General features: G+C 41.8%; 1 protein-coding gene across 2 annotated transcripts; it reads right to left on the reverse strand.

The window, feature by feature from the left end:
* Positions 1-1,769: 1,769 nt before the first annotated feature.
* vps37d (VPS37D subunit of ESCRT-I) lies at positions 1,770-27,346 on the reverse strand. 2 transcript variants are annotated; one of them, XM_080435646.1, is made up of 4 exons: positions 27,092-27,346; positions 17,653-17,824; positions 7,382-7,464; positions 1,770-3,713 (listed from the first exon to the last, which is right to left on the reverse strand). In XM_080435646.1, the coding sequence occupies exons 1-4, from the start codon at positions 27,212-27,214 to the stop codon at positions 3,171-3,173; spliced, it is 921 nt and encodes a 306-aa protein (XP_080291772.1). In that variant the 5' UTR covers positions 27,215-27,346; the 3' UTR covers positions 1,770-3,170. The 2 variants fall into 2 exon arrangements, with proteins under 2 accessions (XP_080291772.1, XP_080291773.1); XM_080435647.1 differs by lacking the exon at positions 27,092-27,346 and adding an exon at positions 23,996-24,254.
* Positions 27,347-27,889: the final 543 nt, after the last annotated feature.

Below are 27,889 nucleotides of genomic sequence, written 5' to 3' on the forward strand. Positions count from 1 at the left end.
GAGTAGGGCAGTAGGCCATGTTTATGTGCACTGCTAGGTGACATAGCTAGCTAGTCATCCTGCCACCCAAGAGGTCAATGGAATAGCGTCACTATGTTACAGCTTGGGTCCAAGTTTATTTCCTGTCAACTACTGATATTCCCAAACACTGCAATGGGATATAACCACAAGTGTGAAAAGCTCTATTTGCTTTTGCCATTTTCTACAGAGACAGAATGACTATGAGAAATGACTCACAAAAAAAGGATGTTTCAATAACAAATTATGGCTTATTGCAGTGGCTAACAGACACAGCGTGACCTTTACTTGTACATCATTTTACGTTTATCCTTCCTTGCGCATGCAGATTTGTTTGTGAATCCAAAACGTTGTATTTCTGTAGCCCCTGCAGTTTTGCTGACCACTAATATTTGATTGGGTATTCTGAAGCCACGCCAGGGGCATGAATGTAGAATATATCAAGTCACTTGTTATATAAACCCAGAGATGGAAAAACTGACTGAATCAGCCACAAAGTCTCCCCCAATGACCATGCCTCTACATGCCAAGGCATCCAATATATCAAACTTTTAACATGTTGTTGTTTAGTGGTCTACAGTGTAGTGGCCTTCATTTTCCCCCCTCCCCACGTAATCAAACCAAATGCTCAGACATTCACAGAAGTTGACATTTCTTTACTGAGAATCACATGATTTTATTCTGAAGGTCTTGCCAGGGGTGTATTCCAGTTACCACTTACAGTTCAGCTGCGACATACATGTGCACTGCGACGATGCAGTGAGGTATAGCATGAGCAGAGATGACAGGAGCGAACCGACTCGACAAGGATATTATTAGCTCATCTTCATTTGCAGACGCGCTGATCTGCTTTGACGTACCTCGTAATAACCATCTCATACGAGTGCCCCCGGCCATAGTTCCATGTGAAATGTTGGGTTCTAGTCCAGTCAGAAGGAGTGTGTCTGGCTGCGTAGCCACGTTGTATGTAAAATTCACACAGCAGTATTGTTTTAATCCCCGCTTTGTTTTCAAGTAACTTGATAGCGAAAGAGATGAAATCCCACTCAATTTGTCAGCGGTTGATACTCATATTAAGCACAAAGTGACGCACTGTCAAAAAATTGGTTACGATCTTTTTTTTCTCCATATATCTCAAAAATGAACTGACAATAAACGTAGGCTTGTATGGTGATTCAAACTGTCTAGAAAGACCACAGTGTAACAACAAAACATTTGAGGCAATGGGGAAGAGACAATGTTCTTCGAGTATGCAACTTCAGCAAAACTCATTATTTATGGTCTCTCTGGCATGCACTAGCGGAGGGTTCCTCTGGGACAGATCCATGAGCTCAAGTTCACCTTTACCTCGAAGCAAAGTGTGTGCGGCCTAGGAAAGCCGCACAGTATTATATTTTTTCAACTGGACCTGAGTGGAAACAAAGTGGCATGTTTGGTTAAAGCCCTGGCATGCAGAAGGCATTTTCTTGTTATGGTTTTCCCTCCTTTACTATACATGCACTTACATGACATATTTATGAGCAAAATGTATGTCATGGGGGGAAAAGTCAAGCGAAAAACTGAAATCCATGGCTTTCCCCTTTTAAAGCAAGGGGTAGATAATGAGTGAAATAAATTGGAAAGGGGCCCTCCTTACAATATGAAATCACAACACTGGGCTTGCAAAATTCTGGTGTTCTCACAGAGATTAAAATTCACTCTCTCTCTCTCTCCTCTCCCGGTTCGGGGGAGAAATAAAAACACAAGCCGCCTTGAAAGAAGAAGCAGCTGCTCATTTATCAGAGTAAACAAGCCTTTGAAGCCAGGCATTTCAAATAGGATTTAAATGAATAAATATACCACTCACACTGATAGTAGCTCCAACATAATGTATGAAAAAACAAACGGCAGTATGTTTATGGTGCTCTTTTCTTTCTGGAAGGCATTTCAAACAAATGGTGGTGTCCTTCTCTTATCACTTTTATTCAGAACATAAAGATTCATTCAAGGGCATCGAGGTGGCTCAGGGGAATGTTCCGGGCCTAATACCGTGGAGACTGGTGTTGGATTCCTCCATGGTGCCTCTGGCTTGGCCGGGCTCTCCAAAGAACACAATTGTCTGTGTTCGTGGGCAGGAGGCCGGCAGGGAAGGGCGTTCTCTGTCGTTGCACTAGTGACCCCTACAGGTCGGTCGGGGTGCCTGTTCAGCGGGGAGATGGAACCGGGAGGAATGGCGTGTTCCTTCGCACACGTTAAGTCCTAACGGTAAAACAACTCATTGTCAGGTGAAAAGCGCCCGGCCACATCCACGTATTGGAGGAGACACGTGGTTGTCTACACTCTACCCAGACCAAACAGTAGGGGTTGGCAGAGACAGGGACTATACACATGGGGGGGAAATGCCATAACGAATAAATTGTGTAGAAAATGAAAAAAAAAAACTAAACCGATAGAGAACATAAAGAGTCATGTGCAACGCAGAATTTGCTAAATCTCATCAAACAATGTCTGCGAACACTGTGCAGATCTGACTGTTAATAAATACCATATGGTCTAAATAATATAATTTGCAGTCTCTTGTATTGGCATGCATACGCTAAGGATTAGCGCCTCGCGTAGTAGATCAATGCCTTTCTTGGTGTATGAAAAAGCCATCAGAGTTTTTAATGAACACCATGACTAGGACTTTATTGATGTCATCATTCAGCCTGATGACACTAGCTTGGCATCTCACATGAGCCCCAACTCAGTTCCATGTTGTATGAATGGACAATGAAGTCCTCTTTGACATACTACAGAGCTTTACATCATAGATGTGCTTCACAACCCTGTTTCAACCTGACAGTGTAACATTCAATTGAAAACAAAATCCAACTAAAAAATATCCATGCCCTGATTCTTCCTGTCTCTTATCAACTGCATCTCTCTCTCTGTCTCTGTCTTTCTCTCACACACTCCATTCCATGTTTGTGGAGTTTCACGGATTTAACTCATGTCACTTATATCTCATGATAACTTTTGGATGTCATGGATAAAAAACAGATGTTGAAGATTCCACCTCAGGACTGTCTCCGGGTCTGTATTTGCTCACATAAGTCTGCCGGGCCACCGTCGGGTCCCATGTCTTGGGAAAGACCTCTCAGCCTGCAAAATGTTCCTTCTCCTCCACCAGGTTATCGGTACGGTGGCTCGGGTTGTTGGGGGTTAGGCCTGTAGAGCTGCTGCAACCGCACTGGCCGCCCGTTGGCCGGCCAGCCGCCTGATAACTGCCCTATGACCCTGAGGTTCATGGGCTGGCCGTGTCCGGGATGCGGGTTGCTCGGGCTGAGGATGTGAGTTTGTCCTGGCTGTGAATCAGAGGCAGGTATGCTTCTTTGATGGCTCGGGGCAGAGGCAGGGGGAGAGAGCGGCAGTAGGATGGCCGGCGTGAGGCCATAGCGAAGCTGGAACACTCGAAGCGGCCCCTGGGTTATGAAGCCGTTGGGCCGCTGCGGGGGCTCCTGGTGCGGCTCTGTGTCTTTCTTTGTCTCCTGAACTTTGATGTCCGGCTCTTCTGCTTTCTTAACTTTGCATTGCTGCCGCTTCTTGGCCTGGCTGAGCTCCTGGACCTTCTCGACTTGAGCCCGGCGGATGTGGTAGGTCTTTCTGGAGCTTTGGAATGAGTCCAGGAACTGCTCCAGGCTCACGTTCCCTTCCATGAATTTCTCCAGCAGCTCCTGTCAAAGCAGAGTAGACAAATAAACATATATCAGAAGGCAGGACAACCAACCAAAGGAGCTCCAACACATGGGAATTGAATCAAACAAACTTCATGAAGAAGATTTTGACGAAGGCTTATACTGTTTATCTGTGACCTTTGGTGCAACTTTAGACTTGCATCCTTTTCACTGTGTATATTTTATGTGCCACAATAAGGCTCATAAAAAGTAACAGATTTGATCACAATTCTGTGAGTGCTGTGATGTATTTGACTGCAGGGAGTTGGGGTGGGCTCCATCTCGCAAAGTCTAGACACCGTTAAGCCTTAGAAGTTCATTTCTGCACTGACAGAGAGAGTGGGAAAGCTGAAAGTGGGGTACTGTATATGATTGTATGATAGCACAGGCTGGCGGGATTTGATCCGTGGCAAGCAGTAGTGTGGCTCTAGGGATATGAGACTTTAACAGGGAATCTGTCACTAAGCACAAAAGAGACCTCATTTAACTTGGTAACAGGAAAGGAAAAAAATGCTTCAAGCAGCCTCTGAAGGCAGCACCGTGACTGCAGCTGAGCTCTGGCTAGCCTTGGGAATAAGACATAAGCTTAAACCCAGAGACGGAAGTGGTTGGGCTGCAATCTCTGTGTATGGGAATTATAACTCCATTACACAATGGTAGAAAGAAATGCAGCTAATATCTTTTTATTCATTTATTTCTTTATTTTAAGCCTCCCTAAAGGCTATGAATTATATTAAAATTGACTGGAATCAAAGCGTATATCTCTAGGCCAGAGGTGAGCAACCATGTGTTTCTCAGCCATTTGTTTTCACAAAGCCGGCTGTGAAAGATAATGCAATGACCTCAGCCTCCTGTCATGTTACATGAGAGCCGGCCTAAGTTTGTCTATCCTTCCCCTGAATGTTTCAAAGATGGAAGAAGGTGCATCCGGGTAGCGCAAGGGTAAAGTTTTCACCCACCACCTGGGAGATTAGGGTTTGATGCCTTGTGCCAAATGTACCAACAAACAAGATTTGCCATGTTTGTGTTTGGGAAGTCAGGGTGGGATTGTCACTTCAACAATTTTGCACCCAAATCCAATTTTAAAGAAGTTGAGGACATAATAAACATGATGCTGGAAAAAATAAAATAACAGAAAAAGAACACAGAACACTCCAACATCATTTTTATAATGTCCTCAACTTAATTAAAACAGTATTTGGGTGTAAATCGGTTAAGTGTCCCTCTAAGGTGCCTGTTCAGCAGGGAGAAGAACAGGGAGAGATATTCGGCTCTCCTGATGAAAACCATCGCTGTTAGGTGAAAAGTAAAGTGGTCACTCCATTTGTCTCAGAGTAGGCATGTGGTTGTCTATCTCTATACCCATACCAGGCCAACAGTGGTGGTTGGCATTAATAGGGACTGTCTGTACTGTAGTGCATTGTTCAAAGGGAATTGGCAGAATGACAAAATTGGGGAGAAACCCACAATAAAGACCCTTTACTCTTTTGATATCCACATTCTTGCCAAACACAAGAAACATAGCAGGATGGTGAGATATTCAGCAATGCTTCATTTCACATTAACATAAGTTGTGTGGTGATGCAATGCAAATGGACATCACACCATGTTTCTGCAGAACCATTTTATACTGAATTTACACTGAATTCCAATAGCAGCTATTGTTTGGAGTGGACTCTCTTTGCCTCAGAAATACAATAATACTGCAACATATTTGATATTTTGTGTTGTACATTACATGTCTTCTCTCTCAAACATCTTGATAACTGAGAATGCAATCACTCATACAAAAAGACCAAGAAAACCATCATTAATATTTTAAAGATTTTAAAGATTTTTTTTATATAAAAAGGTAGATAAAAGAAAAGTGTAATGCACATCAAACAGCTTCATATACAGTACATATGTTAGAGATTTCAGTTCCTTTTTTTCTTTTTCTCAGTTTACTGTCGGCTGGAAAAGTCTAGTCAAATGATTTGTGGTTTGTCAGAAAGTCTTTCCAAGTTCCCTTTCCTCACCATCGCAGTGCAGTTGTTGCTTGTAGACAAATACATTTTCCATTCGACATGATGAAAAATATTACTCTCATTCTACATGGACATTATACGTATGCCTTTTGCCGTTTCTTCCCAAACGTATTCTACAGCTGCCTCGTCTTGTTAACTGTGGTTGACAAATAGTAGTAACCTATTACAGTGGTGGAAAAAGTACTCAAATTCTGTACTTAAGTAAAAGTACAAATACTGCAATATAAAAATACTCTTTTACAAGTAGAAATCCAAAATTAAAAATGTACTTGAGTAAAAGTACAAAAGTGTTGGCATCAAAATGTACTTAAAGTACCAAAAGTAAAAGTACTAAATATTTGAAAATAGCCGATCTACAAGCTCACAACGCGTCGCGATGCGACGCGTTGTGAGCTTGTAGATCTGCTATTTTCAAATAGCCTATGTATAAAATAGGGCTAAAGTGGTTCATGTATGTTTCATTATATCATAGTGTATATCTGAAAAGTAACTAGTAACTAAAGTTTTCAAATAATTGTAGTGGAGTAAAAGTACAATATTTGCCTCTGAGATGTAGTGGAGTAGAAGTAAAAGTATTGGAAATTGGAAATACTCAAGTAAAGTACAAATACCTCAAAATTGTACTTAAGTACAGTACTTGAGTAAATGTACTTAGTTACTTTCCACCACTGACCTATTACTAAACAGGTAACACACTTGGAACACTGATATGCTGCCACGGACATTTCTGTATTCAGAAAGCCATTCCTCTGATCCAATTAGTTGGGGTTCAAATTGAAACCTGCAGGGGCGCCCGCTGGCCTAGCGGTCCAGGCGCATACCACATACGCTGGTAATCCAGCTTGACAGCGTGTCGTGAGTTCGACTCCCGATCCCAACGACCTTTTGTGTACATATTTGGCCGCCGACCCCCATCTCAAAATATTTTGTTCCAGAGACCCCCCAGAAGCAAAGATTTGAGTTAAAAATGTTTGCTTTAAAAATATATATATATTCAAAGTTTTGCACAAATTTTCAAGATTTTTCAAAAATATCAGATCTACAAGCTCATAGTGTGGCACTCGGTGCCGCGCTATGAGCTTGTATATCTGCTATTTTTGAATAGCCAAAGTATAAACTAATGGTTTAAGTGGTTACACAGATGCGTTCCCGGTCTTAATGGGTTAAAGACATGGTTGGCCACCCCTGTTCTAAATCAACAAAGACAAACTAGTACTGAAATCACACCAACCCAACGACTTCACTAACACGGCAGACAACATAAACCACGAGCTCTGTGTACGTTGCACCCACTGTTGCTCTAATATGGACAGCCGTTTTCTGAGCACTTACGCCGGGCAGTGATTCAGCACAGGCAGGTTTATGAAGGAAGCTGCCCCGACCTATCAGTGGACTGCAGGCAGGTTATTGATTTCAAGTCGTGGAGTAATTGATTAGGTGGTGAAGGAACTGTTGTTTACTGCACGGACGAAACCTACCCCCAGAACAGCAGTGTTTCTTTGTGTGTGTGTGTTGTGTGGGGTGGGGTGGGATTAAGGGATGGGGCATTTTGTTGTCAAGCTCTCTCACAACACAGCTGAAGAGCTTGTTTGTTTTACACAACAAGACCATTTGTCTTATTATGCTTTGTTTTGTTTTTACCTCAGATTGGTCCTCGGCACGTCCCACGTCCTCCTGGAGGAGATTCTGGGCGGTCTGCAGGCTGTGCTTCCGGACGTGGGCCTCTGAAAGTACAAAAGAAAACATCTCTGATTTACAAATGAGAGGAGGAGGGGAGTTATTCATGACTTCGATTGTGCTGAAAGGGAATGCAGTAACTGAGAAACCATGTTTGACCAACACATCCCCAATGGGGAGGTGCTCGTGCTGTTTTGTATCCCACACACTTTTATCCAGAGCGACTTGCAAGTGCGAGATCAGAGTAAACGGCAAGTAAATAGTGCAAATAGTAAAAAAAAAAACTAAAGTAAACAGTGAAAAACAATTCAGTTCTTCAAAGAAACCAGGTAAACGTCAAACCTAGCATCTGTCTAAATAACATTCTTAGCGTTTGTGGTCAAGCAAACCATATATGGCTATCTAAATAACATATGTGAACAAGTACCCAACATATATCAGTATAACTGTCTATAGGATCTATCAAAATTGGAGGAAAAAAAGCATGGCATATAAATATGTTCATCGAGCGCACATCGTCTTATATTTCAGAGCTCTTTTTCACTTCACTGGGGAAGAGAAACCTCAGGGGCTTGTCTCAGATGCCCGATCCCTGAGACTTACACATCAATGCACATGCACACATTTCAATTACTTATTTATGCCCACCTCAGTAACAACAACATTCGTTTTTATCCAAGACCTGCCAGATCTAGATTTGATTATTGTAGACGCAGGCACTCAGTCACTTTGTGTATGTGTCTGATCTGATGCTCTGTTTTTTGTGTCTCACACGAACGCCGCGCATCTGTCACTTTTCCAGGGGAAGAAGGGAGTCATAATGTATTAGATCAGTGCCAGCTGACTAGAAAGGGTCCCCTGTCCCCTCAAGTAAAAGCAGTCATCACGTGCCCTGCTGCTGTAAGCCGGTCCTCTGGCTGAACTTTGCCAGGGGTAAGGTTCGAACAGAGGTCACTCTGGCGGGGGGTCATCCGATGGAGGACAAAATGGTCATCAAGTGGATGAGGTTTGTCACATGCTGTTCCCCCACTCAGCATCTCTAGCCAAGATGTTTTCTCTTCAAAAGCAGTGCTTCTCAACCAGTGGTTGTGTGATGTTCCCAGTGTTACGAGCAAATAACCTTAACCACTTATATTCTTATTATCTTATATTCTTTGTCATACAACTAATAGTGAAAATAGCAGTTCTACAAGCTTGTAGATCTGCTCTTTTCACTGTTTTTGAAATAGTTTTCACCTATAATAACATGTCCGAAATAGGGATGCCAGGTTGAACGTGGGTAATCGAAGAATATTGTTATTTTACATACAGTGTCCACGACTTTAGTCTCAATGCAAAACAGAATCTAAAATGGCAAAGCGCTGTCGGAGCACGCCTAATACTCAATGACGCACCTACATGTTCCACCACACCCATATTAATAATATAGCAGTCCACGTTCGACTGTGGAGCATTCGGGGTAGACTACTAAGAACCAAGCATGCGTGAGAGAATGGTCTTGTGTGTGCAGCCCCACATCGCAGCTGTTGGAGATGGGGGTGTAATAGGAGGTGACAGCCAGGCAAACAAATACTCCTAGAGCAGCTGTGTGTGACCTACATCTTTGGGGGTTGGAGCAAAGTGTGTTTGTGTGTGTGTGTGTGTGTGTGTGTGTGTGTGTGTGTGTGCGCTTAGGGGGGATGCTAATGCAATCTAGTACTACGACACTGACGCGGTGAATGGTGCTATGGAGGAGAGTAACACACGGCATATCGGAGGGATCTCAAATCAATTTGATTAATTAAATGGTGAAAGGTGCTAGCGCGTTAATCCAAAGTAATGCGCATTGTATTCACCAGTTTACGCACACATTCACACACCGACGGGCGGCAGAGGAAACCAATGCAAGGCACCAACCTACTCATCGGGAGCGGTTACGGGTTCAGTGTCGTGCTCAAGGTCACTTCGGCACTAACCCAGGGGGGAGCTGGGGATCGAATCGGTAACCTTCCTTCCGATTCCCAAGCGGCCCCTCCACCTCCTGAGCCACTATAATAAAACATGTTAAGGTCAGGAATTATAGCTTTTGGATTCGAATTAGAGCATCGGAAAATGAATGTACTTGTACATTTGATTTAGAGAGTAATTCTAGCCATTATGACATTCTCGTGATAGAGAATGCTGACGCTCTAGCACGGTGTTGGGCGGTGCTTTACTGAAACTGTGAGGTGTGCTGTAAATATGCTTGTATTCAACTTTTGAATACCTATGCCAACCTTTTCTTATAGGAAAGCAAACCAATAAAAGTGGTGTGTGAGCTAGTCAGCCAACAGCTTATCTCAACTTGCAAAATGGCCAAGGGCACCCTGGGGTGCAGGATGGGACAGATCTACAGTCTACAGATGCTAGGCTGAGGACCCAACCGTGATGCTAATCTATGTAATTAGTTCCCTCTACTGATCACCTGCATTGAGGCTGTGTTTGTGTCTGCTAAGGTAGATACGTATAGCAGTTGATTTATTATGGTGCCTTAATCCATTAAGACCAGAAAAGCATTTTAGATTTATTTGGCTATTCAAAAAAATTGCTGATATACAAGCTCATAGCATGGCACCGAGCTTGTAGATCTGCTTTTTTTAGAAAAATCTTGACAATTCGTGCAAATCTTTTAATATATAGGCCTATATATTTTTTAAAGTGAACATTTTTAACTAAAAAATGTGCTTCTGGGGGATCCCTTGCCTGGAACAAAATATTTTGAGATGGGGGTCGCAGCCAAATACATATAATTCTGGGGGTCCTTGACCTGGGAAAATGATATGTATTTGGCCGCAGACCCCCATCTCAAAATATTTAGTTCCAGGGACCCCCCAGAAGCAAAGATTTGAGTTGAAATGTTTGCTTTAAAAGAACATATTCAAACATTTGCACAAAAAAAACTAGATTTAAAAAAAATAGTAGATCTACAAGCTCATTGGTATATCTGCTGTTTTTGAACAGCCAAAGGAATCTAAAATGACACAGATGCGTTCCGGGGATTGAATGGGTTAACCCTATGTTGAACCTGTCTTGCTGTCAGAGTTACTGTAGGCATAGGCTGGCATTGCCCAGACTATCTGCCAGAGCAAATGACAGACTCGTTTCCAGGCCGCTGTAGGCATGTCTACAGCCACATATACAGTAGGTATACAGTAGAAGCACACCCTGACAGTGGCACACAAGTACATTGCTTGACATTTAGTTTTATTATCGTGACTGTGAATAGGGTAAAACTCAATTCCTGTTCAATTGTACATAAGCTGAATAAGCACTTACTATGGGTCTTCTTTAACCCATGAAGACCGGGAGAAGTATCTGTGTCATTTTTTGATTTGACCTAAAAAAGCATTATTTTACACTTTGACTATTCATAAATAGCAGATATACAAGCTCATAGCGCGGCACCGAGTGCCACGCTATGAGCTTGTAGATCTGCTATTTTTTTTAAATCATGAACAATTGGGCAAATCTTTGAATATATATATATTTTTAAAGCAAACATTTGGAACTCAAATCTTTGCTTCTGGGGGTCCCTGGAACAATTTTTTAGATCGGGGTCCGTGGCCAAATACATATAATTTTGGGGGTCCTTGACATGAAAAAGTTTTAGAACCACTGATATATATATATTTTGTTTCAGGGACCCCCCAGAAGCAAAGATTTTAGTTTTTTTTTTAAATTGCTTTTAAAAATATATATTGAAAGATTTGCATACATTTTCACGATAAAAAAAATAAATAGCAGATCTACAAGCTCATAGCGCGGCACTCGGTGCCGCGCTATGAGCTTGTATATCTGCTATTTTTGAATAGCCAAAGAAATCTAAAATGACACAGATGCGTCCCCGGCTTGAATGGGTTAAAAAAAAAACAGCATGAGGGTTGCTGTTTTTGTCTCGTAAATGTTAAATTATCTGCATTTCTATAGCGCCTTTACCAAAGAGCGTTACAGCGTGTATCACAGTCACCAACCAGCTCAACGAGAGCAGTTACGCAGGGGTTCAGTCTCTTGTTCAAGGACACTTTCACAAAAGTCAGGAGGAGCCGGGGATCAAACTAAGCCAGACAGCCTCCTGAGGCACTTCTGCCCAACTTATTTAACAGCATAATATAGCATCTACCCCCAGCCTACTGCAGAAATAGATTTGTTTTTTTGACTGAACTGCCAGTGAACTTACTTCTTGTCAAAGGCCGCTAGATATCATTGGTGTTGATGGATGGCATGCCTGCTGCAGGGAGCCAGTTAGCAATGAAACAAAACAAACATATGGATGCAGTTGCAGTGTACTCAGAGTTATATCTTTGTTATTCCCCAAAATGGCACCGACTCAACCTCAAATGAAGAAAAGCTGCTCGGCATACCGGGCTACCTATCTGCTGCCGATTACACTCACACACAGTGCAGATACTAGATAGGGCTTTGCAGAGTGCAACAATTAAACACACGCACCTGCATACCTTTACAATGGGTATTTGGTATTCCCCAATGAATCCTATGGCTGCACACTTCACAGGAGACCTCAAATAATTTGTTTAAGCCTGATTCAGAATCTCCAAATACTTCTCTATCATTCACCTAAATGTCAGAAGTAAAATTGTTGTGTAAATATGAAAATAATGCATAAATATCAAGTCCGATTATTTCCTCCTGTCCTCCATTATTTCACAGGGGTTACTCACCACTGTTAAATCACGTCAGTTGATCACGTATAGTCCTTTAATATGATAGTTCAGTAACATTACAAGATCAATCCCTCACTTCTTCTATGATGTCAAGTCCAAATAAAAATAAATGAACCACAAAATCAAGTTCAAACGATCCTGGGACAGGGCTAGACATTTTTTTGGCACATTTGATTACTATTCTTGTTCTAAAACAATATGGAGAGCAGCTGTTCCTGTAGTGACTGGTTACGGAACATTGTTATATATTGTTTTGAACTAATTGTATTGAAAATACAAAAAAGTTTGACCTCCAAATCAGGTCACATTTTTTGTAATTGTATAATAAATAAATGTTGGAGTAAATCCACTTTTTACAGAAAAACATATTGTACTTTGATTTAATTGATCGATTTTGAGGTTGAAAATGTGTTGGAAGTCAGCATTAAATGAAAGCCATACATGGACATTTAAAACTTGCTTCATCTTCTGTCACACACAAAAAAATCATCACAGAGAGAAGAGCACAAGCATAACACAGACTATTTTCTGGACAAATTTACACGCACACGAAGCACAATGGTTAACTCACACACACTGAGTGGCACAGTCAGTGCAACAACTTGTTGCTGGGGTGATAGTTTTCTGTGGGGGGTGAAGTTCCTGGGAACCACCGTTCAAACAATGAAGAGGAATTTAATTACCTCAAAATTAATTACATGTATATATACAATAATTGTATATTAAGGTTGTCAGGGTACTGTAAGGCTTAAAAGGGTAGAATGTGGCAGTCACCACAAATGTTTCTGTAGAGGAGACGTCCATTCAGTGACCTTCTGTAACTGCTGGTCCTGTTATAGGATTGAATGTCAGCAGATGGGGAAGAGATGGGGTACTTGAAGTTCAAAGAGGCAAGAGAGGAAGCAACACGTGGCCCTATAGCAACAACTCTCTGGCATCCTGAGGAAGGAGCTTAACCCTTCATGGACCAGGATGGTAAAAGGGGTAACAGAACATTTCTAAAACTGAGCTAAGACGGAACACCAGTTTGAGCAGGGCGATATTGCGCTTTGAGCTTCAGGCAATAGCACTTAGTCAACCAGTACTAGTAGTCTTACCCAAACACAAGGTTCTACATTTCTCAATGGAAGAGTAGAGGGAGACCACTTCCAACCACTGCAGATGTACTATTCACTACAAATTGCTTGGATTGCTTTAACCCATTTAGACCTGGAAAATCATTTTAGATTTCTTTGGCTATTCAAAAAATAGCAGACATACAAGCTCATTGTGCGGCGCCACGCTATGAGCTTGTAGATCTGCTATTTTTGGGAAAAATCACGAACATTTGTGTTTTAAAGCGAACTTTAAACACCGATCTGTGCTTCTGGGGGTCCCTGGAACAACATATTTTGAGAGTGGGGTCTGTGGCCAAATACATATAGTTTAGGGTGGTCCTTGACATGGAAAGGTTGGAGCACCACTGAGCTAGCAACATACTGTTAGGATTTAGAAAACATTTTTAGATACGTATTTGGCCACGGACCCTCGTCTCAAAATATTTTGTTCCAGGGACTCCCGGAAACAAAGATTTGAGTTACAAATGTTCACTTTAAATATATATATATATATATATATTCAAAGATTTGCACACATTTTCAAAAATAGCAGATCTACCAGCTCATGTAGATCTGCTATTTTTGAATAGCCAAAGACATCTAAAAAATGACACGGATGCGTTCCCGGTCTAAGTGGGTTAACTCAGCTGTGTGTAAAATTCAGCACATCACCTTTCCTCTTAATGTGTGGTCCAGTGGACATTACACTTAACTCCATGTGATTGTTGGTCAGGAGAGAGAGAGAGAGAGAGAGCGAGGCAGGGCCATCCCACTGGGAAGGCAAGCTGCACCTGCTCTTTGTTAACTGCCCTAATAATTAACCCTCTGTCCTTTATATAGACCCTGTTTCATTGGGTGCCGGGTTGCACTGACGTATGTGAAATCTCAGATGAAGCTGTATTATTAACTGCGTGGCTTCTAAAAAGACTAAAGAAAGATGATTTGCCCTATTTTCAGCGGGGAAACAGTGTTGTGCATCCAGAATAGGGTCATGTGTTAAAAAAAACTTAGATTTTTCGAATCCACAAAAGTGATGATGATGATGATATGCATTATTAATCCCCAGAGGGAAAAGTCAATGTCACAGACCACTTTCCTTCAACCACTTAATTGATGACTTTCAGTGAAATGGTACGAGTGTCATTGACGTGTGAATACAATAGCATTAGATTGATCTTGCTTATGGAGCTCATGGTGAGTGTTTGTCCTACAGCTAAAGAGGCGATGGCTTGCTTTTGTCGGGCTGGAACTTGTTACATTAGACTTGGTGGGATTTATCATCAAAGCTTTAGTAAACACGCACCATTCCCCCTGTTAAATCCGGTATGAGGGGTGTTTCCAGTAAAGACTTAATCCAGCTTTGAGCTCTTTGATAACTACTCCCAAAAAAGAAAAATACATTTGTGAAAACAAAACATTGGTAAGAGACAAGCCTAGCCATTGTCGTTTCCTTTCTGTTGGCCTGAACATGCGAGTGGCTGTTCGCAAGTATTGTCTGTTCTGTGGTTGAGGGTTATACGTAAAAATATCTGATTCAGGTCCATTTACGATGAGATTCAAACAAAGGGCTTTGTTTGTCACTCACTCATAAGTACAAGCAGCGAAATGTTGGTGTGTGACATATGCTCCAGACTTACAGTCTGACTGTAAGGACTGACTGTCTTAGGACTGGACGATTTGATTTGAGCTAAAAAGCATTATTTTACACTTTGGCTTGTGCCGCGCTACGAGCTTGTAGATCTGCTATTTTTGAAAAATCGTGAAAACTTGTGCAAACCTTTGAATATATATATTTTTAAGCGAACATTTGTAACCCAAATCTTTGCTTCTGGGGGGTCCCTGGAACAACATATTTTGAGATGGGGGTCCGCGGCCAAATACATATCATTTTGGGGGTCCTTGACATGAAAAAGTTTGAGAACCACTCATATAGAAACATACGTTTTTCAGAAAGCTGTTGGGATTTAGAAGACATTTGTAGAATCGGCTTCAGATCTTAATGGGTTAAGGCTGATTTATATTTCAATGTATGACGGTGACATGCGTAGAAAATAGCCGATCTACAAGCTCTCAACGCAACACATCGGGCCATACTGTGAGCTTGTGCCGCGTACATCTGCTATTTTAGGCGGGTGACACCATCGTACGACAGAGTATAAAATAAGCATTAGTGTTTCTGTGTATTAGTGTGTACACACTAATGAGCATATGTAGGTTTATTATGAATCTCTAAGCCTAAAAGTCAGTGGCATTAATTAGCAACAGTGTGAAGGGCAACGATGTTGTGTGAAGCATTCTGGATTCTAATGCTGGCAGGCAGCGGGGACATTAGCGGTGTACAATACAGAGAGGATCACATTACAAGGTTGCAGTTCCACCTGGGGACAACGGCGTACTTGGCCAAATTTCCACGTTTCTCTCTCTAATAGATTTCCTTTGCTGTCATCAGGCTGCATTACACAATACAGCTGTCGGCGCTTAGCCGGAAGTTACACAGTTTTGTCTCTGCCACAATTACTCGCCTCAAGAAATCCTCCTCATTGACGTTTTGTCCTCCCTTGTTGCAGCCCCAAACGAGAATCAGATGTTTTAGAGAGGAAGGAAGGCCCCCCCACCCATCCTGCTATGTGTTGGCGTTTCTGGTACTGTGTGTGTGTGTGTGTGTGTGTGTGTGTGTGTGTGTGTGTGTGTGTGTGTGTGTGTGTGTGTGTGTGTGTGTGTGTGTGTGTGTGTGTGTGTGTGTATATGTGTTGACAGGAAGTTAAACATTCCACCCACCTTCCATCATTGGGAAGCAGCTGAAGTTGTCTGCGGAGTGTGCACTCATCATTCAAACGCATACCACATCACCAGGGAGGTCAGAACAGATTCAACGTTGTGTTGTGTCTGATCCATAAAGTTTACACTCAGTAATTGGAGCAAAGGAGCAGGCCTCCCTCCAAAAAAGCATACGGGAGCCGTTTGGAGACCTCGTATCGCCTGCTTCAGGTATGACAACCATTTCAACAATTTCGGCAGTTCACCCAAGAAAGACAATATAAACATGTATATGTATTCCCTCAGTTTCACTCAGCTCAAAGCTCTCCCTCATATAGCCCCCCTGGTTCAGCTCTATCACACTGTCAGAAGCATGACTTGCCAAAACAAAGACACGGCCCCTTCCCACCACTCAAATTCCATGACAACCACTCCGAGCTCCCTACTGGCATTTGATATGCCCCCCCCTCCGTTCCCATGACCACACTGGAGCTTACACTGAGCGGTTGAAGAAGTCTGTCTCATTGACACTCTGAAGCCTTTTCTGTACAGTCATGTGAAACTCGTATTTGTGCCCCCCCCCCCTCCTCCTCAGACAAAAGGCCATTGAAAGACAGACTCGATGCAGCACCACTCGATGTAGGGTACACAATGTGATGGAGGAGAGGAGAGGAGCCAAGGCCAAGAGAGTCAACACATATTCCATATTTCTCTTATGGCTGTGTGAAGGCCAGAGCACTGTGTGGGTAAACGTCTCCCAATGAATGTATGACCGATGGCATCATAGGAAAGGGAGGAGATTGGACTGTAAGGAGAGCAGGGTGCTGAACAGTAACACTGGGGTTGCAATCTCTTCTACATGCATTCATATGCGTGAGTATTCACAGTGCGTGCATTCGTACGTCTATGCGGCAATAACATCTCTTGAATCTCTTGGTATGAACTGATGCAACTGGGAAGTATAAATGACGTAGTACACCCAAAGCGTGTTCCAATTTCAAATAACTCAAATCCTTTACTCATTCAGTCAGAGAAGACTGGATTCCAGTCCTCATCTTAAGGCCGTTTAATAGTCTCTGTGGTGTTGGGCGACGAAATGATGTCTTCAAAATAAAGGTTTTCTACAAGTAATCTACATGTGTTGACACTTAGTTTGAACATAATGTCATTGTTGGCATCTGACACTGTTGACAAACTGTGTGTGTGTGTGTGTGTGTGTGTGTGTGTGTGTGTGTGTGTGTGTGTGTGTGTGTGTGTGTGTGTGTGTGTGTGTGTGTGTGTGTGTGTGTGTGCGTGTGCGTGTAGAGCTAACCTCGCAAACCGCTGGACCGGTCAGCACCAAATGTATTTATTTATTTTTTATACTTCGTCTGTAGCAGTGAATCGTGGCCCTGAACAAATTGCTGTCCAGCTAAGAGGAAAACGGGATGGCATGCTAAATGTATTTAAATCATAATATTAAGGTAGCCCCTTTACCAGACAAATGGCTCAGAGACAAGCCTGAAACAGACTTAAACCGTAACCGGCATGGCCGTATTATTTTCCGTTCCACCATACACTCCTCAAATTTTCAAAGCGGCCCTGCCAAGCTAGTCCTCCCGATTCCCGTCTCGACCGCGTTCTTCCCCGTTAGGATCCTTCACGCTAATAGAGGCACCAGCCGCATCTCTCTCAAACTCACCAAGTTTACTGTGCTTTTCCCAGCAGGCCGTGGTCAGGTTGGACAGCTCCCGGTATTTCTCGGCCAGCTGGAGTTTGCCATTGTTGAGACGGGGTCGCCAGGCAAGACTGTCCTCGGCCACGCTCCGGTTGGTGGTCAGCAGCATCTCTCTGTCCACCTGCAGGTCCTTGAACTGAAGACAGATACACAGAGCAATGGGTAACGTACAGCTCAGTACACACTGTAGCAAATAGGGATGGGACCTAGGCCTGTCACAATTATTACATTATCGTCTAATCGCAATATTTTGAGATAATCGCAATTATTTTTGCATAATCGTCATAATCGTCTCCATGTTGAAAATTTTTCACACAATTTCGAATATAAAACAAGAATGAATATGACTTGACAGTCATATTATTAGCAGATGCATGCTGTATTGTGTGTGTGTGTGTGTGTGTGTGTGTGTGTGTGTGTGTGTGTGTGTGTGTGTGTGTGTGTGTGTGTGTGTGTGTGTGTGTGTGTGTGTGTGTGTGTGTGTGTGTGTGTGGCTTGTCAGCGTGTGTGTGTGTGATTGTTATCATAGACCTGCTTGTTTCTCGCCTAATCGCCCTGAAGGGCTTTAAATTTCAATAATGACTACCTCCCCATGCATTATCCCGCTTATTACACGGCTACTTAATAAATACATTTACCCAAAAGTAACAACAAAACGAAGTATTTCCTTGCTTACGGCAATGAAAGTATTCCATAAGTATTGGGCTGGGCGGACAAGTTCGCCTCGGAAAACAAATGAGAAAATAAATAAAAACTCGCCCCAAAACACACTCGCCCCCCATTCTATATACTGCCGATTTGCCTGTAATACCGGTTGCCCAGGGGCGACTGTGTTTTGGGGCGAGCGTTTTGGTATTTCCCCCGTTGTTGAGCCACATTGAATGTGCGCCGCTAAACGCAAATTATGTTTTTTATGTAAGTGTTGGCAACCTTCTTAGACAACACACAGGTCTTCCCAACAAAAGCGAAGATTAAAGTCAGGGTGAACATGGCCAAATAATAACTTAATAGTCCAACTAGGCCTGAGGAAGCACGCAAGCATTTAGTCTGTAGTCCGCAATCAGGACTGAGAAGCCTTGATTTCCTCAGGGAGGGGAGGGGGCGGAAGGGGTGGTACTGCGGACGACGGGCCGTCTCCCCATTGGCTTAAACGGGGAAGTGTCCCCAATGCTCCCCATTGGCTTAAAGTAGTGAAGGACAGCCAGGACAGCCAATGACAAATAGGTGTCGCGGATGAAATAGATGTCGCAGATGACGATGTCTCACTCTCTGTCTCTTTGTAGAGCAGATTGCATCTGCTAAAAAGCAGAAATAGCAGATCTACAAGCTTACGACGCGTTGTAAGCTCTGTATGTATAAAATTATTAAATATGTCAATAATTTCTTTGTATATTTAAGTTCTGCCTTGTGCAATGTTTGATTACAAAGCCCAAAAGGCTAATGGGACCATTATCATTATTATCGTTTATCGTGAAAAGATTATCGCACAATAATCGTATCGTGGAGATTTGAATATATCGTGAAATTGTCCTCCATCATACACTAGGACGAATTAGCTTTTGGTTGTGCTGCAAATTCAGTACCACTTAAAAATAAGAGCGTACCAAATGCGCTCTTCACATGTCCGTTTGATCAAGTATAAAGGGTTTAAGTTAAACCCTCTATACTTGATCAAAGGACCTGTAAAGAGCGAATTTGGTACGCTCTTAGTTCACTCTACACAAATCGATTCGTCAGAAATAGCAGATCTACAAGCTCACAACGCATTGCAAGTGCAACGCTTGTAGATTGGCTATTTTTGGCACACGTTAAACAGCATCCCCCCAGAATAGGGATGCTGGTGTGGAAGTGGTAAGTGGTTAAACAAAAGTGGCATATCGTGGTAAATACCAAAGGATTAGCACGTATGTAGCACAATTTCCATGGTCAATATTTGGGATTTCTCACTATGCACATATTATGTTGTTCAAATCCTGCATCTTTTTTTGGCTAGCTACAGCTATGACTTATCAATTAATGAGGAAAGTTACGTGGCTTTCTGTCAGTTAGTAATGTGCAATATGTGAAATTAACTGATCTTTGTCTACGCTGTAGGATTATTCAAATATAGCTCTGTGAAATTGTGTAACGGAATATCAAAGAAAAGGCAAACCATGCATATCAATGAAATTACATTACAAGTCCTAAATACAGTCAACTATGTAGCCTGTCCTTAAAACCCCCCCAGAGAGCGGTTTGGGAGGATTTAATCTTGGCCTGATCCAGTTTAGTGCTGCCTTGGAAGGCAAGGGATTGTTGAATATAAAGTTATTTTTAAAAAGAACTGAAGTATGGCTCACATGACTCACTACCATGTAATTTCAAATATTTGGTATTGTCAGACAATATGGATGGATGGCAGCATATACAAGCACTATGGCAACCGCCTTAAAAACAGATAAACACCAGGACAAATCAGACAGTATAGTGAATACCATTAAAAGAAAATCAACCTCAACTTTCAAACAGTCACTGTAACCTTTTCCTTTGACTTCCTTCGACAAAGAAACGACCTATACAGCACAGGATGACCGCACAGGATGGCAGAAGGTTTGTAATAAATGCAGAGATAAGTCCATGGTAGACAGAGATTAGAGCGTACATGCGTACTTTGAGCCAGGGGCCTCTTGCATTTCTTGTACCATCCATCGGCTGGTTGCAAAAGACCTGTCAACGACACCCCTCAAGATATTTCAGAAGTGCACCCGACTGCAATTAGTTTACTTTATGTAACATCGAAAAGTCAATTACAAATTTAGCCTGGAACTTCATTAACGGCAAACCTCAGCCGCCCTCAGTCTACACGTAATCTGAAATATTTATGCTGTTGCATACTTCCATTAGATCAAAGTCAATGTACATCATATTGAACATTCATCAACTGGCAATGTAACATAAAAAGTCAATTACAAATTTGGCATAGGCATGGAACTGCTTTGCAAATGTCAACATCCCTGGCCTCAAAGCATTATCTGAAATACAGTATGTATGCTGTTGCACACTTCCATTAGATCAAAGTCAATGTATATCATATTGAATATCAAATCAATGCAAAAGCTCTGCACTCTCACACCAGTGCCTCGTTCATCATTGTTCAACGGGTGATGTAATGTTAGCAGGCTGCAGACTGGGTAGGTAGTAAAGGCTTAAAGCTGGGGCAAAATTTGTGTTGATTAACAAATCTATCATCTAGCCAGCACAATTATGGCTAAAATGATAGTCCTGATTATTTAGCTAATTACCGTCTGTGATTACATAATTTGTCTCAATGAGTTAAGTGTCAATGAACAGGTTTGGTAATTGCATTCCAGGAAAATACATAGTCTAGTTGGTGAGACCGGAGGGGAGCGCACGCTAGGGCTGCACGATAGGCCTGTCACAATTATTTCATATTCGCCTAATCGTAATAATTTGATATAATGGCAATATTTCTTTTATAATCACCATAATCGTCAAAATCATTTCCATGTTAAAAAATTTGAATATATTTTCTAAAACTTCAAAAAAATAGTGGAAATAGCAGATCAATAAGCTTAAAACGTGTCGCATTGCGACACGTTTTGAGCTTGTAGATCTGCTATTTCCACTAAAAATGTTTATGTTTCAAGTATAAAGTAGTTAAAATGTGTCATTTGTCATATCTACCCTGTGTAACTTTTGTTTACAAGCCTAAAAGCCAAACATAAATGAAATTTTGACAGAAACACAATTAAATTTAATTATTTGATTTTAAGTGTAGCAACAGTGAATCTGAGCATTCTTCAAGAAATTGCATATTATTACAAGCCAATGTTGCTTTTATTTTGAATTCCTCCGACCGGAATACAAGCGCTTACTTTCCTACGACTTGACCCGCTGCTCGAATTTTGAAGTCCACTGACTGGAAGTCAAACGCTCACTTCCTACTACGACATGGCGAACGGGATAAACTTTACAACGGTCAGGGAAAATCACTTATCGTTCAAAAAACTAATGTCAGTTCTGGTCTTGTCAGACGTCGCCTATACTGCAAATCATTTTCAATAAAAAGGTGAGTGAGTAGGGCCTGTGAAACTGCCGCAGTTGTGCTCGTCTCACGCACACGCCAGTGACAGAGTGTGTTTCTACACGACATGCAGGGAAAGGGGGTTGAATGAGCTGAAGATGAAACAAGCTATTGGACACGCTCAGAGCATGAAGGCCTGTTTGTGATTGGCTGGCTTTAGCTGTACATACAGAGCCAGCCAGGGAAATGTACATTGTTGCTAGGGCTGTCACGATTACAAATTTAAGTTGACGATTAATTGTCACTCAAATGATTGCGATTAACGATTTAATGGTGTGTTTGGCGTTGAAACATTGGAGCATATGAATACAATTTTAGTTTGCCTTTTAGGCTTCGTAATAAAAAATTGCACCGGGCAGATTTGACAAATAACATATACAAATAAATTATTGACATATTTAATACTTTTATACATGTAAAAATAGCAGAAATAGCTTATCTACAAGCTTACAACGCGTCACAAAGTGACGCGTTGTAAGCTTAGATGTAAGCGTAGATGTAAGCGTAGATCTGCTATTTCTGCTTTCTATGTGTTAACATTTTTCATGGAAACGATTATGACGATTATGCAAAGATTATCGCGATTTTCTCAAATAATTGCGATTAGACGTTTATGTAATAATTGTGACAGGCCTAATTGTTGCTTGGATACGTATAGTGTATAGCATGTTCATATCTAGATAATATGATACAATAATAATATATCATTCAGTCCTAGTGCACACTCTCCTGTGAGGGCATGTGACAGGTTGGTGTCAAATACTGAAAATTGATATGCATTGATTTGATATTCAATACGATATACATTGACTTTGACCTAATCCTAATGGAAGTATGCAACCGCATAAATATTTCAGATAATGCATAGAGGGCTGTTGAGATTTGCAAAGCAGTTCCATGCTAAATTTGTAATTATGTTACATTTCCAGTTGATGGATGAGGCACTGGTGTGAGAGTGCAGAGCTCCTGCGTTGATTTGATATTCAATATGATGTACATCATTGACGTTGATTGAAAACACAACTACATTATATTATATTTTATATTGTTATATTGTGGTATACAGTATATTTGTTGTGTTGTTTAGTCTCGGCGACAAGCCATTCTATACCGGCAGTAGTCCCTCTGCAATCATAGCCGGTGTCTTTAAACATCATCACACTGCGGTAGATGTGTAAATAAGGATCACACAGTGTGGGTGTGGAGGCCTGGTGGATATTATGTCTGTGTGGCTAGAGGACCATGAGCTGCACCTGCCACAGTCTTCATGGGCTCATACTGGATTTTATTATCACATTTCAGGTGCAGAAAACACCCTTAAGGAACGCTTGCACAGTTGTGCTTGTATGACACCATCTGGTTTGTAACTGGTTTGAGTATATGACAATGCTCATGTGTCTATTCTAAAACAATAACTCCATGTATGTTAGCTTTGGTAGTACGCTTTGGCCTCTCTATCATGAGTGGGTTTCCCTTCTTAGCTGGAGGTGCTAGTGAATCATTCAGCCCCAATTGTCCCCGATCAGAGGCTGAAGCTCCGAACTACTCTTCTCCTCCGCGAGGCGTGAGCAAGCAGCCGGCTTAGTCCTCTTCTGTAGGCACATGCTTAATCACATGTATCAGCGGATGTGTGCAGAGACGAACAAGCTGCACACAGACAAAACAGAGCGCAGCTGTGGCTGGTCACAGTGCTCAGTGTGAAAACCCAAAGAATGTAAATGGGAGTGATTGATTTCATACAGCAACGTAAAGCACTTGATGCAGTGCACACATTGATGTACTGTAATTAATTTCAGCTTAACCGTCAACCGTGGGAGCTGAAATTGATACTACTACGTAATTAACTATGCAGTCCTACATTTAGAAGTCAAGTCATTTAAAAAAATATCTTCTGGCACACTCATAAGTCATTACTGTCTCGCTGAATTAATTCTCTGAAGACCTCCAGACTTTTCAATGTGATATCACAAAAGTTCAATGAGTAAACCGTAATAACTATGAATAGTTTTTTATGTTATTTTATAACATTCTTCTGTTTTATGGGAAGACATTTATAACTTTTGTTGTTATAGGTGTTATGCTGTATAATCTAAGTATTAGTATTATTATCATTACTCTGCATTAGGCCTTACTAACACTACCACATCACAACAGACGATAAAGTCTAAGTGCTACAATGCTACATTGTGAGGTTCTACAATTCAGCAAAACAAACAAACCAACCTCGTGTGAACTTAAGATTCCATCACCTCAGCATTCCTTAATCCACAAAATGTGAGATTTTCATCACCGCTTTCCTTAAAAAGTAATTCCCTCTAGACTAGAGCCCAGGATGATTTCCAAGCACTCAGCCACAAGTGTTGCATTCTGCATTTCTCGCACACTTTTGGCTCATCTAATGGATGTTTGTGGGGCATTCATAATCCAAGATTCAGAAGAATTTGCAGAATGCAGCCCCAAATCAAAAGAAGCATGTGTGCACGCAGACATAGGCTACTACAGATCTGCTGTTCTCTCACAATTTCCTGTGACTATAAATGGCATAACGCATCTCATTCCAGCCAATATCCCCAATTATCCACACTGTTTATTTCCTAAACAGGAATTGAAACAGATGCTCCATTTCCTGCTTTGACTGGTCCAGCCCGTTTATAAAACAAAGCCTTTTAGTCGCCCTCTGGGGCCCAGCGCTTGTATTTTTGATGCACTGAGTGTAAAGCAGAGTTGACAGTATTTACGGTCGCAGACAAATGACACTCTGGGAACACTTTGGATTTGGAGTCCTCTGTTCCAGCAAGTCTATCTGTGAATGAATTGCTGCAACACTGTTTTCTTCTGTGGTTCTGCATGATTGGTGGCATGAAATAAAGTAAATGTGTGTTTTTGTTATACCTTTGACAATTAGAAGGTAGATTCTCTGAATTCTGCTGTCTACTTTAAACCATCAATTTAAGACTGAACTCCAACCGAACTGACTGGTCATGTTGGTCTCCCGCCGCAGTCTGAGAACTAACCTCTTCAGACACCACCTCACCTTCAAGATAGATAGATTAGATAGGTATTAGGCTACATAGATATATGTTGGCTAATTATTACCATAGCTTTTGTTATTGTCTCAACCAGTCCGGACATCCGAAGGCCGGAGACTATGTTTTCTCTTCTGTCTATCCGTCTGTTCATCTGTGAGCAACTAATGTCCAGCACCGTTTGACTGATCAATGTGAAACTTTGCACGCACACTAGTAGGTCAAGGAAGAACCCCCAACACAAATCTTTCAAATCGGCCTCATGGCATTGGTGGTGCTATAACAGCCTACTTAACGTTTTGGCCAATAACGAATCTTAGGTCATACAATATTTATTTGCCTTTTGCGTTTTCTTCAAAAACACACTTTTTGCTACTAGTCCTACAAAACTCATGCAAATCCGTACACATTATCTCTGGAGTCATGTCACATATCAGTCAGATAATTTGTCATATTCCATTTCAATATGCTATGACTAACTTCCAAAGGTTGCAGGCCCTGGGTGGGCAACGCCGCCTGGCAGAGACCTGCCCTCCAAGGAGCGTTTTTTTCTAGTTTAGATTTGTTTGTGCATGACCATAAATGCCAAGAATGTTTAGATAGTAGATGCCATGTTGATTACGGATGCTACGCTTGATGTTTACCTGGTATCCTGGATTCTTTGAAGCATTAAATTGTCTTCTTTGCACTCTACTTATATGACTATGGTATTTACCCTGTCATTTGTTGACTAAAGTTCATGACATTTACTCTTACTGATTTGTGCACTTGTTCTGGATAAGAGTGTCTGCTAAATGCCTAAATTGTTAATTGTAATTGCCTTTTGAGACTCTCAAATTAAGAGGGCCCTGCATGAGAGCTCATGATTCTGTTGCAACACTATTTGTTGTGAGTTACAGTTCTCAGGGAGTGACTGAATGTCTTCAGTTAAAGGCAAGCAGGAACAGTGCAGTCCACTGGCTCTGCAAATCCCATGCTTTTGTCAAATACCGTGACATCAGCGGAGGGTGACAGTTCAGACAGGCAGGACAGCGGGCAACCCCTGTTCCAAGCATTCTTGTTAATCCAGAGGGGGGCTTACCAGAGTGGCTAGTGAGGCAAAAAAGCAGGCATTCATCTTTTTGTCCCATAAATGATCCCCTTAAAACGGTTGCCCCCGGAGACCCAGGAACATTAATGAAGCGCAGCAGTGCTCCGCTGGGCTCATGAGAGTGGCAATGGAGCCCAGTCACACAATGAGCCCCAACCACCACAACTATGCAGTGTCAGTCACACCACAGCCAGACATAACAGCATGAGCTCAGGGTAATGGGAGAGAGTCACAGCATGGCACTCCGCTGATGTTTGCTGTTGGAAAAAGCTGGGTGACAGGCGGGGGACATGTCTATCTCTATCTCTACCAACCATTGGTATTGTATTACTAGTTCATTACGGCTATACCACACCCTGGCTGAATACACACCAAACCCTATTACCGAGACTCCTGAGACTCCCCAGGGAGAATTGTATGACCTCCTGATGATAGGTGACCACTGTGGCAAGGCATCTTTCCAATTAATTCTTCATCAGAGGTGGGTTTCAAATGTCATGCCTTGGTCACACAACTGAACCCAGGCACACCCTGTGTCCGAATAACAAGCACAGTTTACTCTGTAACAGAGAAAATATAGCCTATAACGTTACCTGAGACACTCAGGCAAAAAGCTGTAGACAGACTGCAATAGAATCTATAGCAGTAGAATCTATAGAATCTATAGCAGTCTATAGTAGAGATCAATGGTCACAGCTGAGAAGGACATGCTCATTCCTATCTACAATGAGCTTTATTGTTCTCGGCAAGGGTAGATATAAGAGACAGGAAATATATTAAATGTGTGTGTATACATGGGGTGGGGGTTGGGTTGGGGGCATCTTCTTCCATGCGTTTAAGAGGTAAAATAACAGGGGGGAAAACGGCATCAGTGAATAAAAAAAATGTTTTTGTGAATTATTGGTGGAAAACATGACATTACCACATGTTCCAAATGTGGGGTTGAAAAAACCCAAAGAAGAATCCATGCAGCCCTCAGACACGCAGTCATTCGATGAGCTTTGTAAAGCAGATCGTGCACATCATGTGCCATGAACATGAGCCATCTATTACTAATGGAACCAATGGCTGTTTAACACAAACCCAAGCTTGATCACTGAATCCATTCATTTAGGAAAAGAAAGATCAAAGCAAGACTTTATTTTATTGTCAGTTTGCTTCTTTGTGGAAACGAGAGAGAGAGAGAGAGAGAAAAAAAATTACCTTTTCATTTAGTCGAATAATTGTATCCATTTTATCCTCGTCCTGCAAGAGCTCCTGAAGTTCACTGGTATTCAAAGCCCGGTAGCCATCAGGACACGAGTTAGTGTCCTTAGGATTGGACATTATTTGTATCCTTTTCAGTGCGGTTGAGACGACTTGAAACACTGTAGCCAGTAGCTCCGCTCGGTTACATGTCGTTCACGTTGGAATGCGATGCGATCAGCCTCCACACACACACACACTCTCTCACACACACATTCATTCACTCACACAGTCACACACACACACACACACACACACCAGCGCACAGCGTCAAGCTGTTATCCGGTGCGGGGGAACTTCCTGTCGGATTTCTTTTCAAAATGCAAGTCTAGTCAGTCTTCACGATCATTGTTGCCAGATTTTGTGAGAGAAATAAGCAACCAGGTCTATGAAAACCAGCCTAGAAGAAGCCACTATTAGGCCACACATGAGCACTTTAAAGCCACTATGCATTGGATATTTGAAAATAGCAGATCTACAAGCTATAAGATCTGCTATTTTAAAAAAGAATCTTGGGGGAAAAAGTGACAGATGTAGAATGTTTTTAAAACATTTTTAACAACACAAATCTTGTATGGGAGGGAGGGTCCCTGGCACAACACGTTTTCAGATGGGGGGTCCTTTACTCCTTGGATAATTAATTACATATTAAATTGACAATTAATTTGACTTGACATGAAAATATTTTAGTAGAACCACTGGTTTAAACGACATTAGGAAACAAGCCCAAAAAGCAAACACTTTAGAAACAAGCCC

The sequence above is a fragment of the Gymnoscopelus braueri genome, assembly GCF_963280865.1.
Source record: "Gymnoscopelus braueri genome assembly, chromosome: 8".
NCBI classification, from domain to species: domain Eukaryota; kingdom Metazoa; phylum Chordata; class Actinopteri; order Myctophiformes; family Myctophidae; genus Gymnoscopelus; species Gymnoscopelus braueri.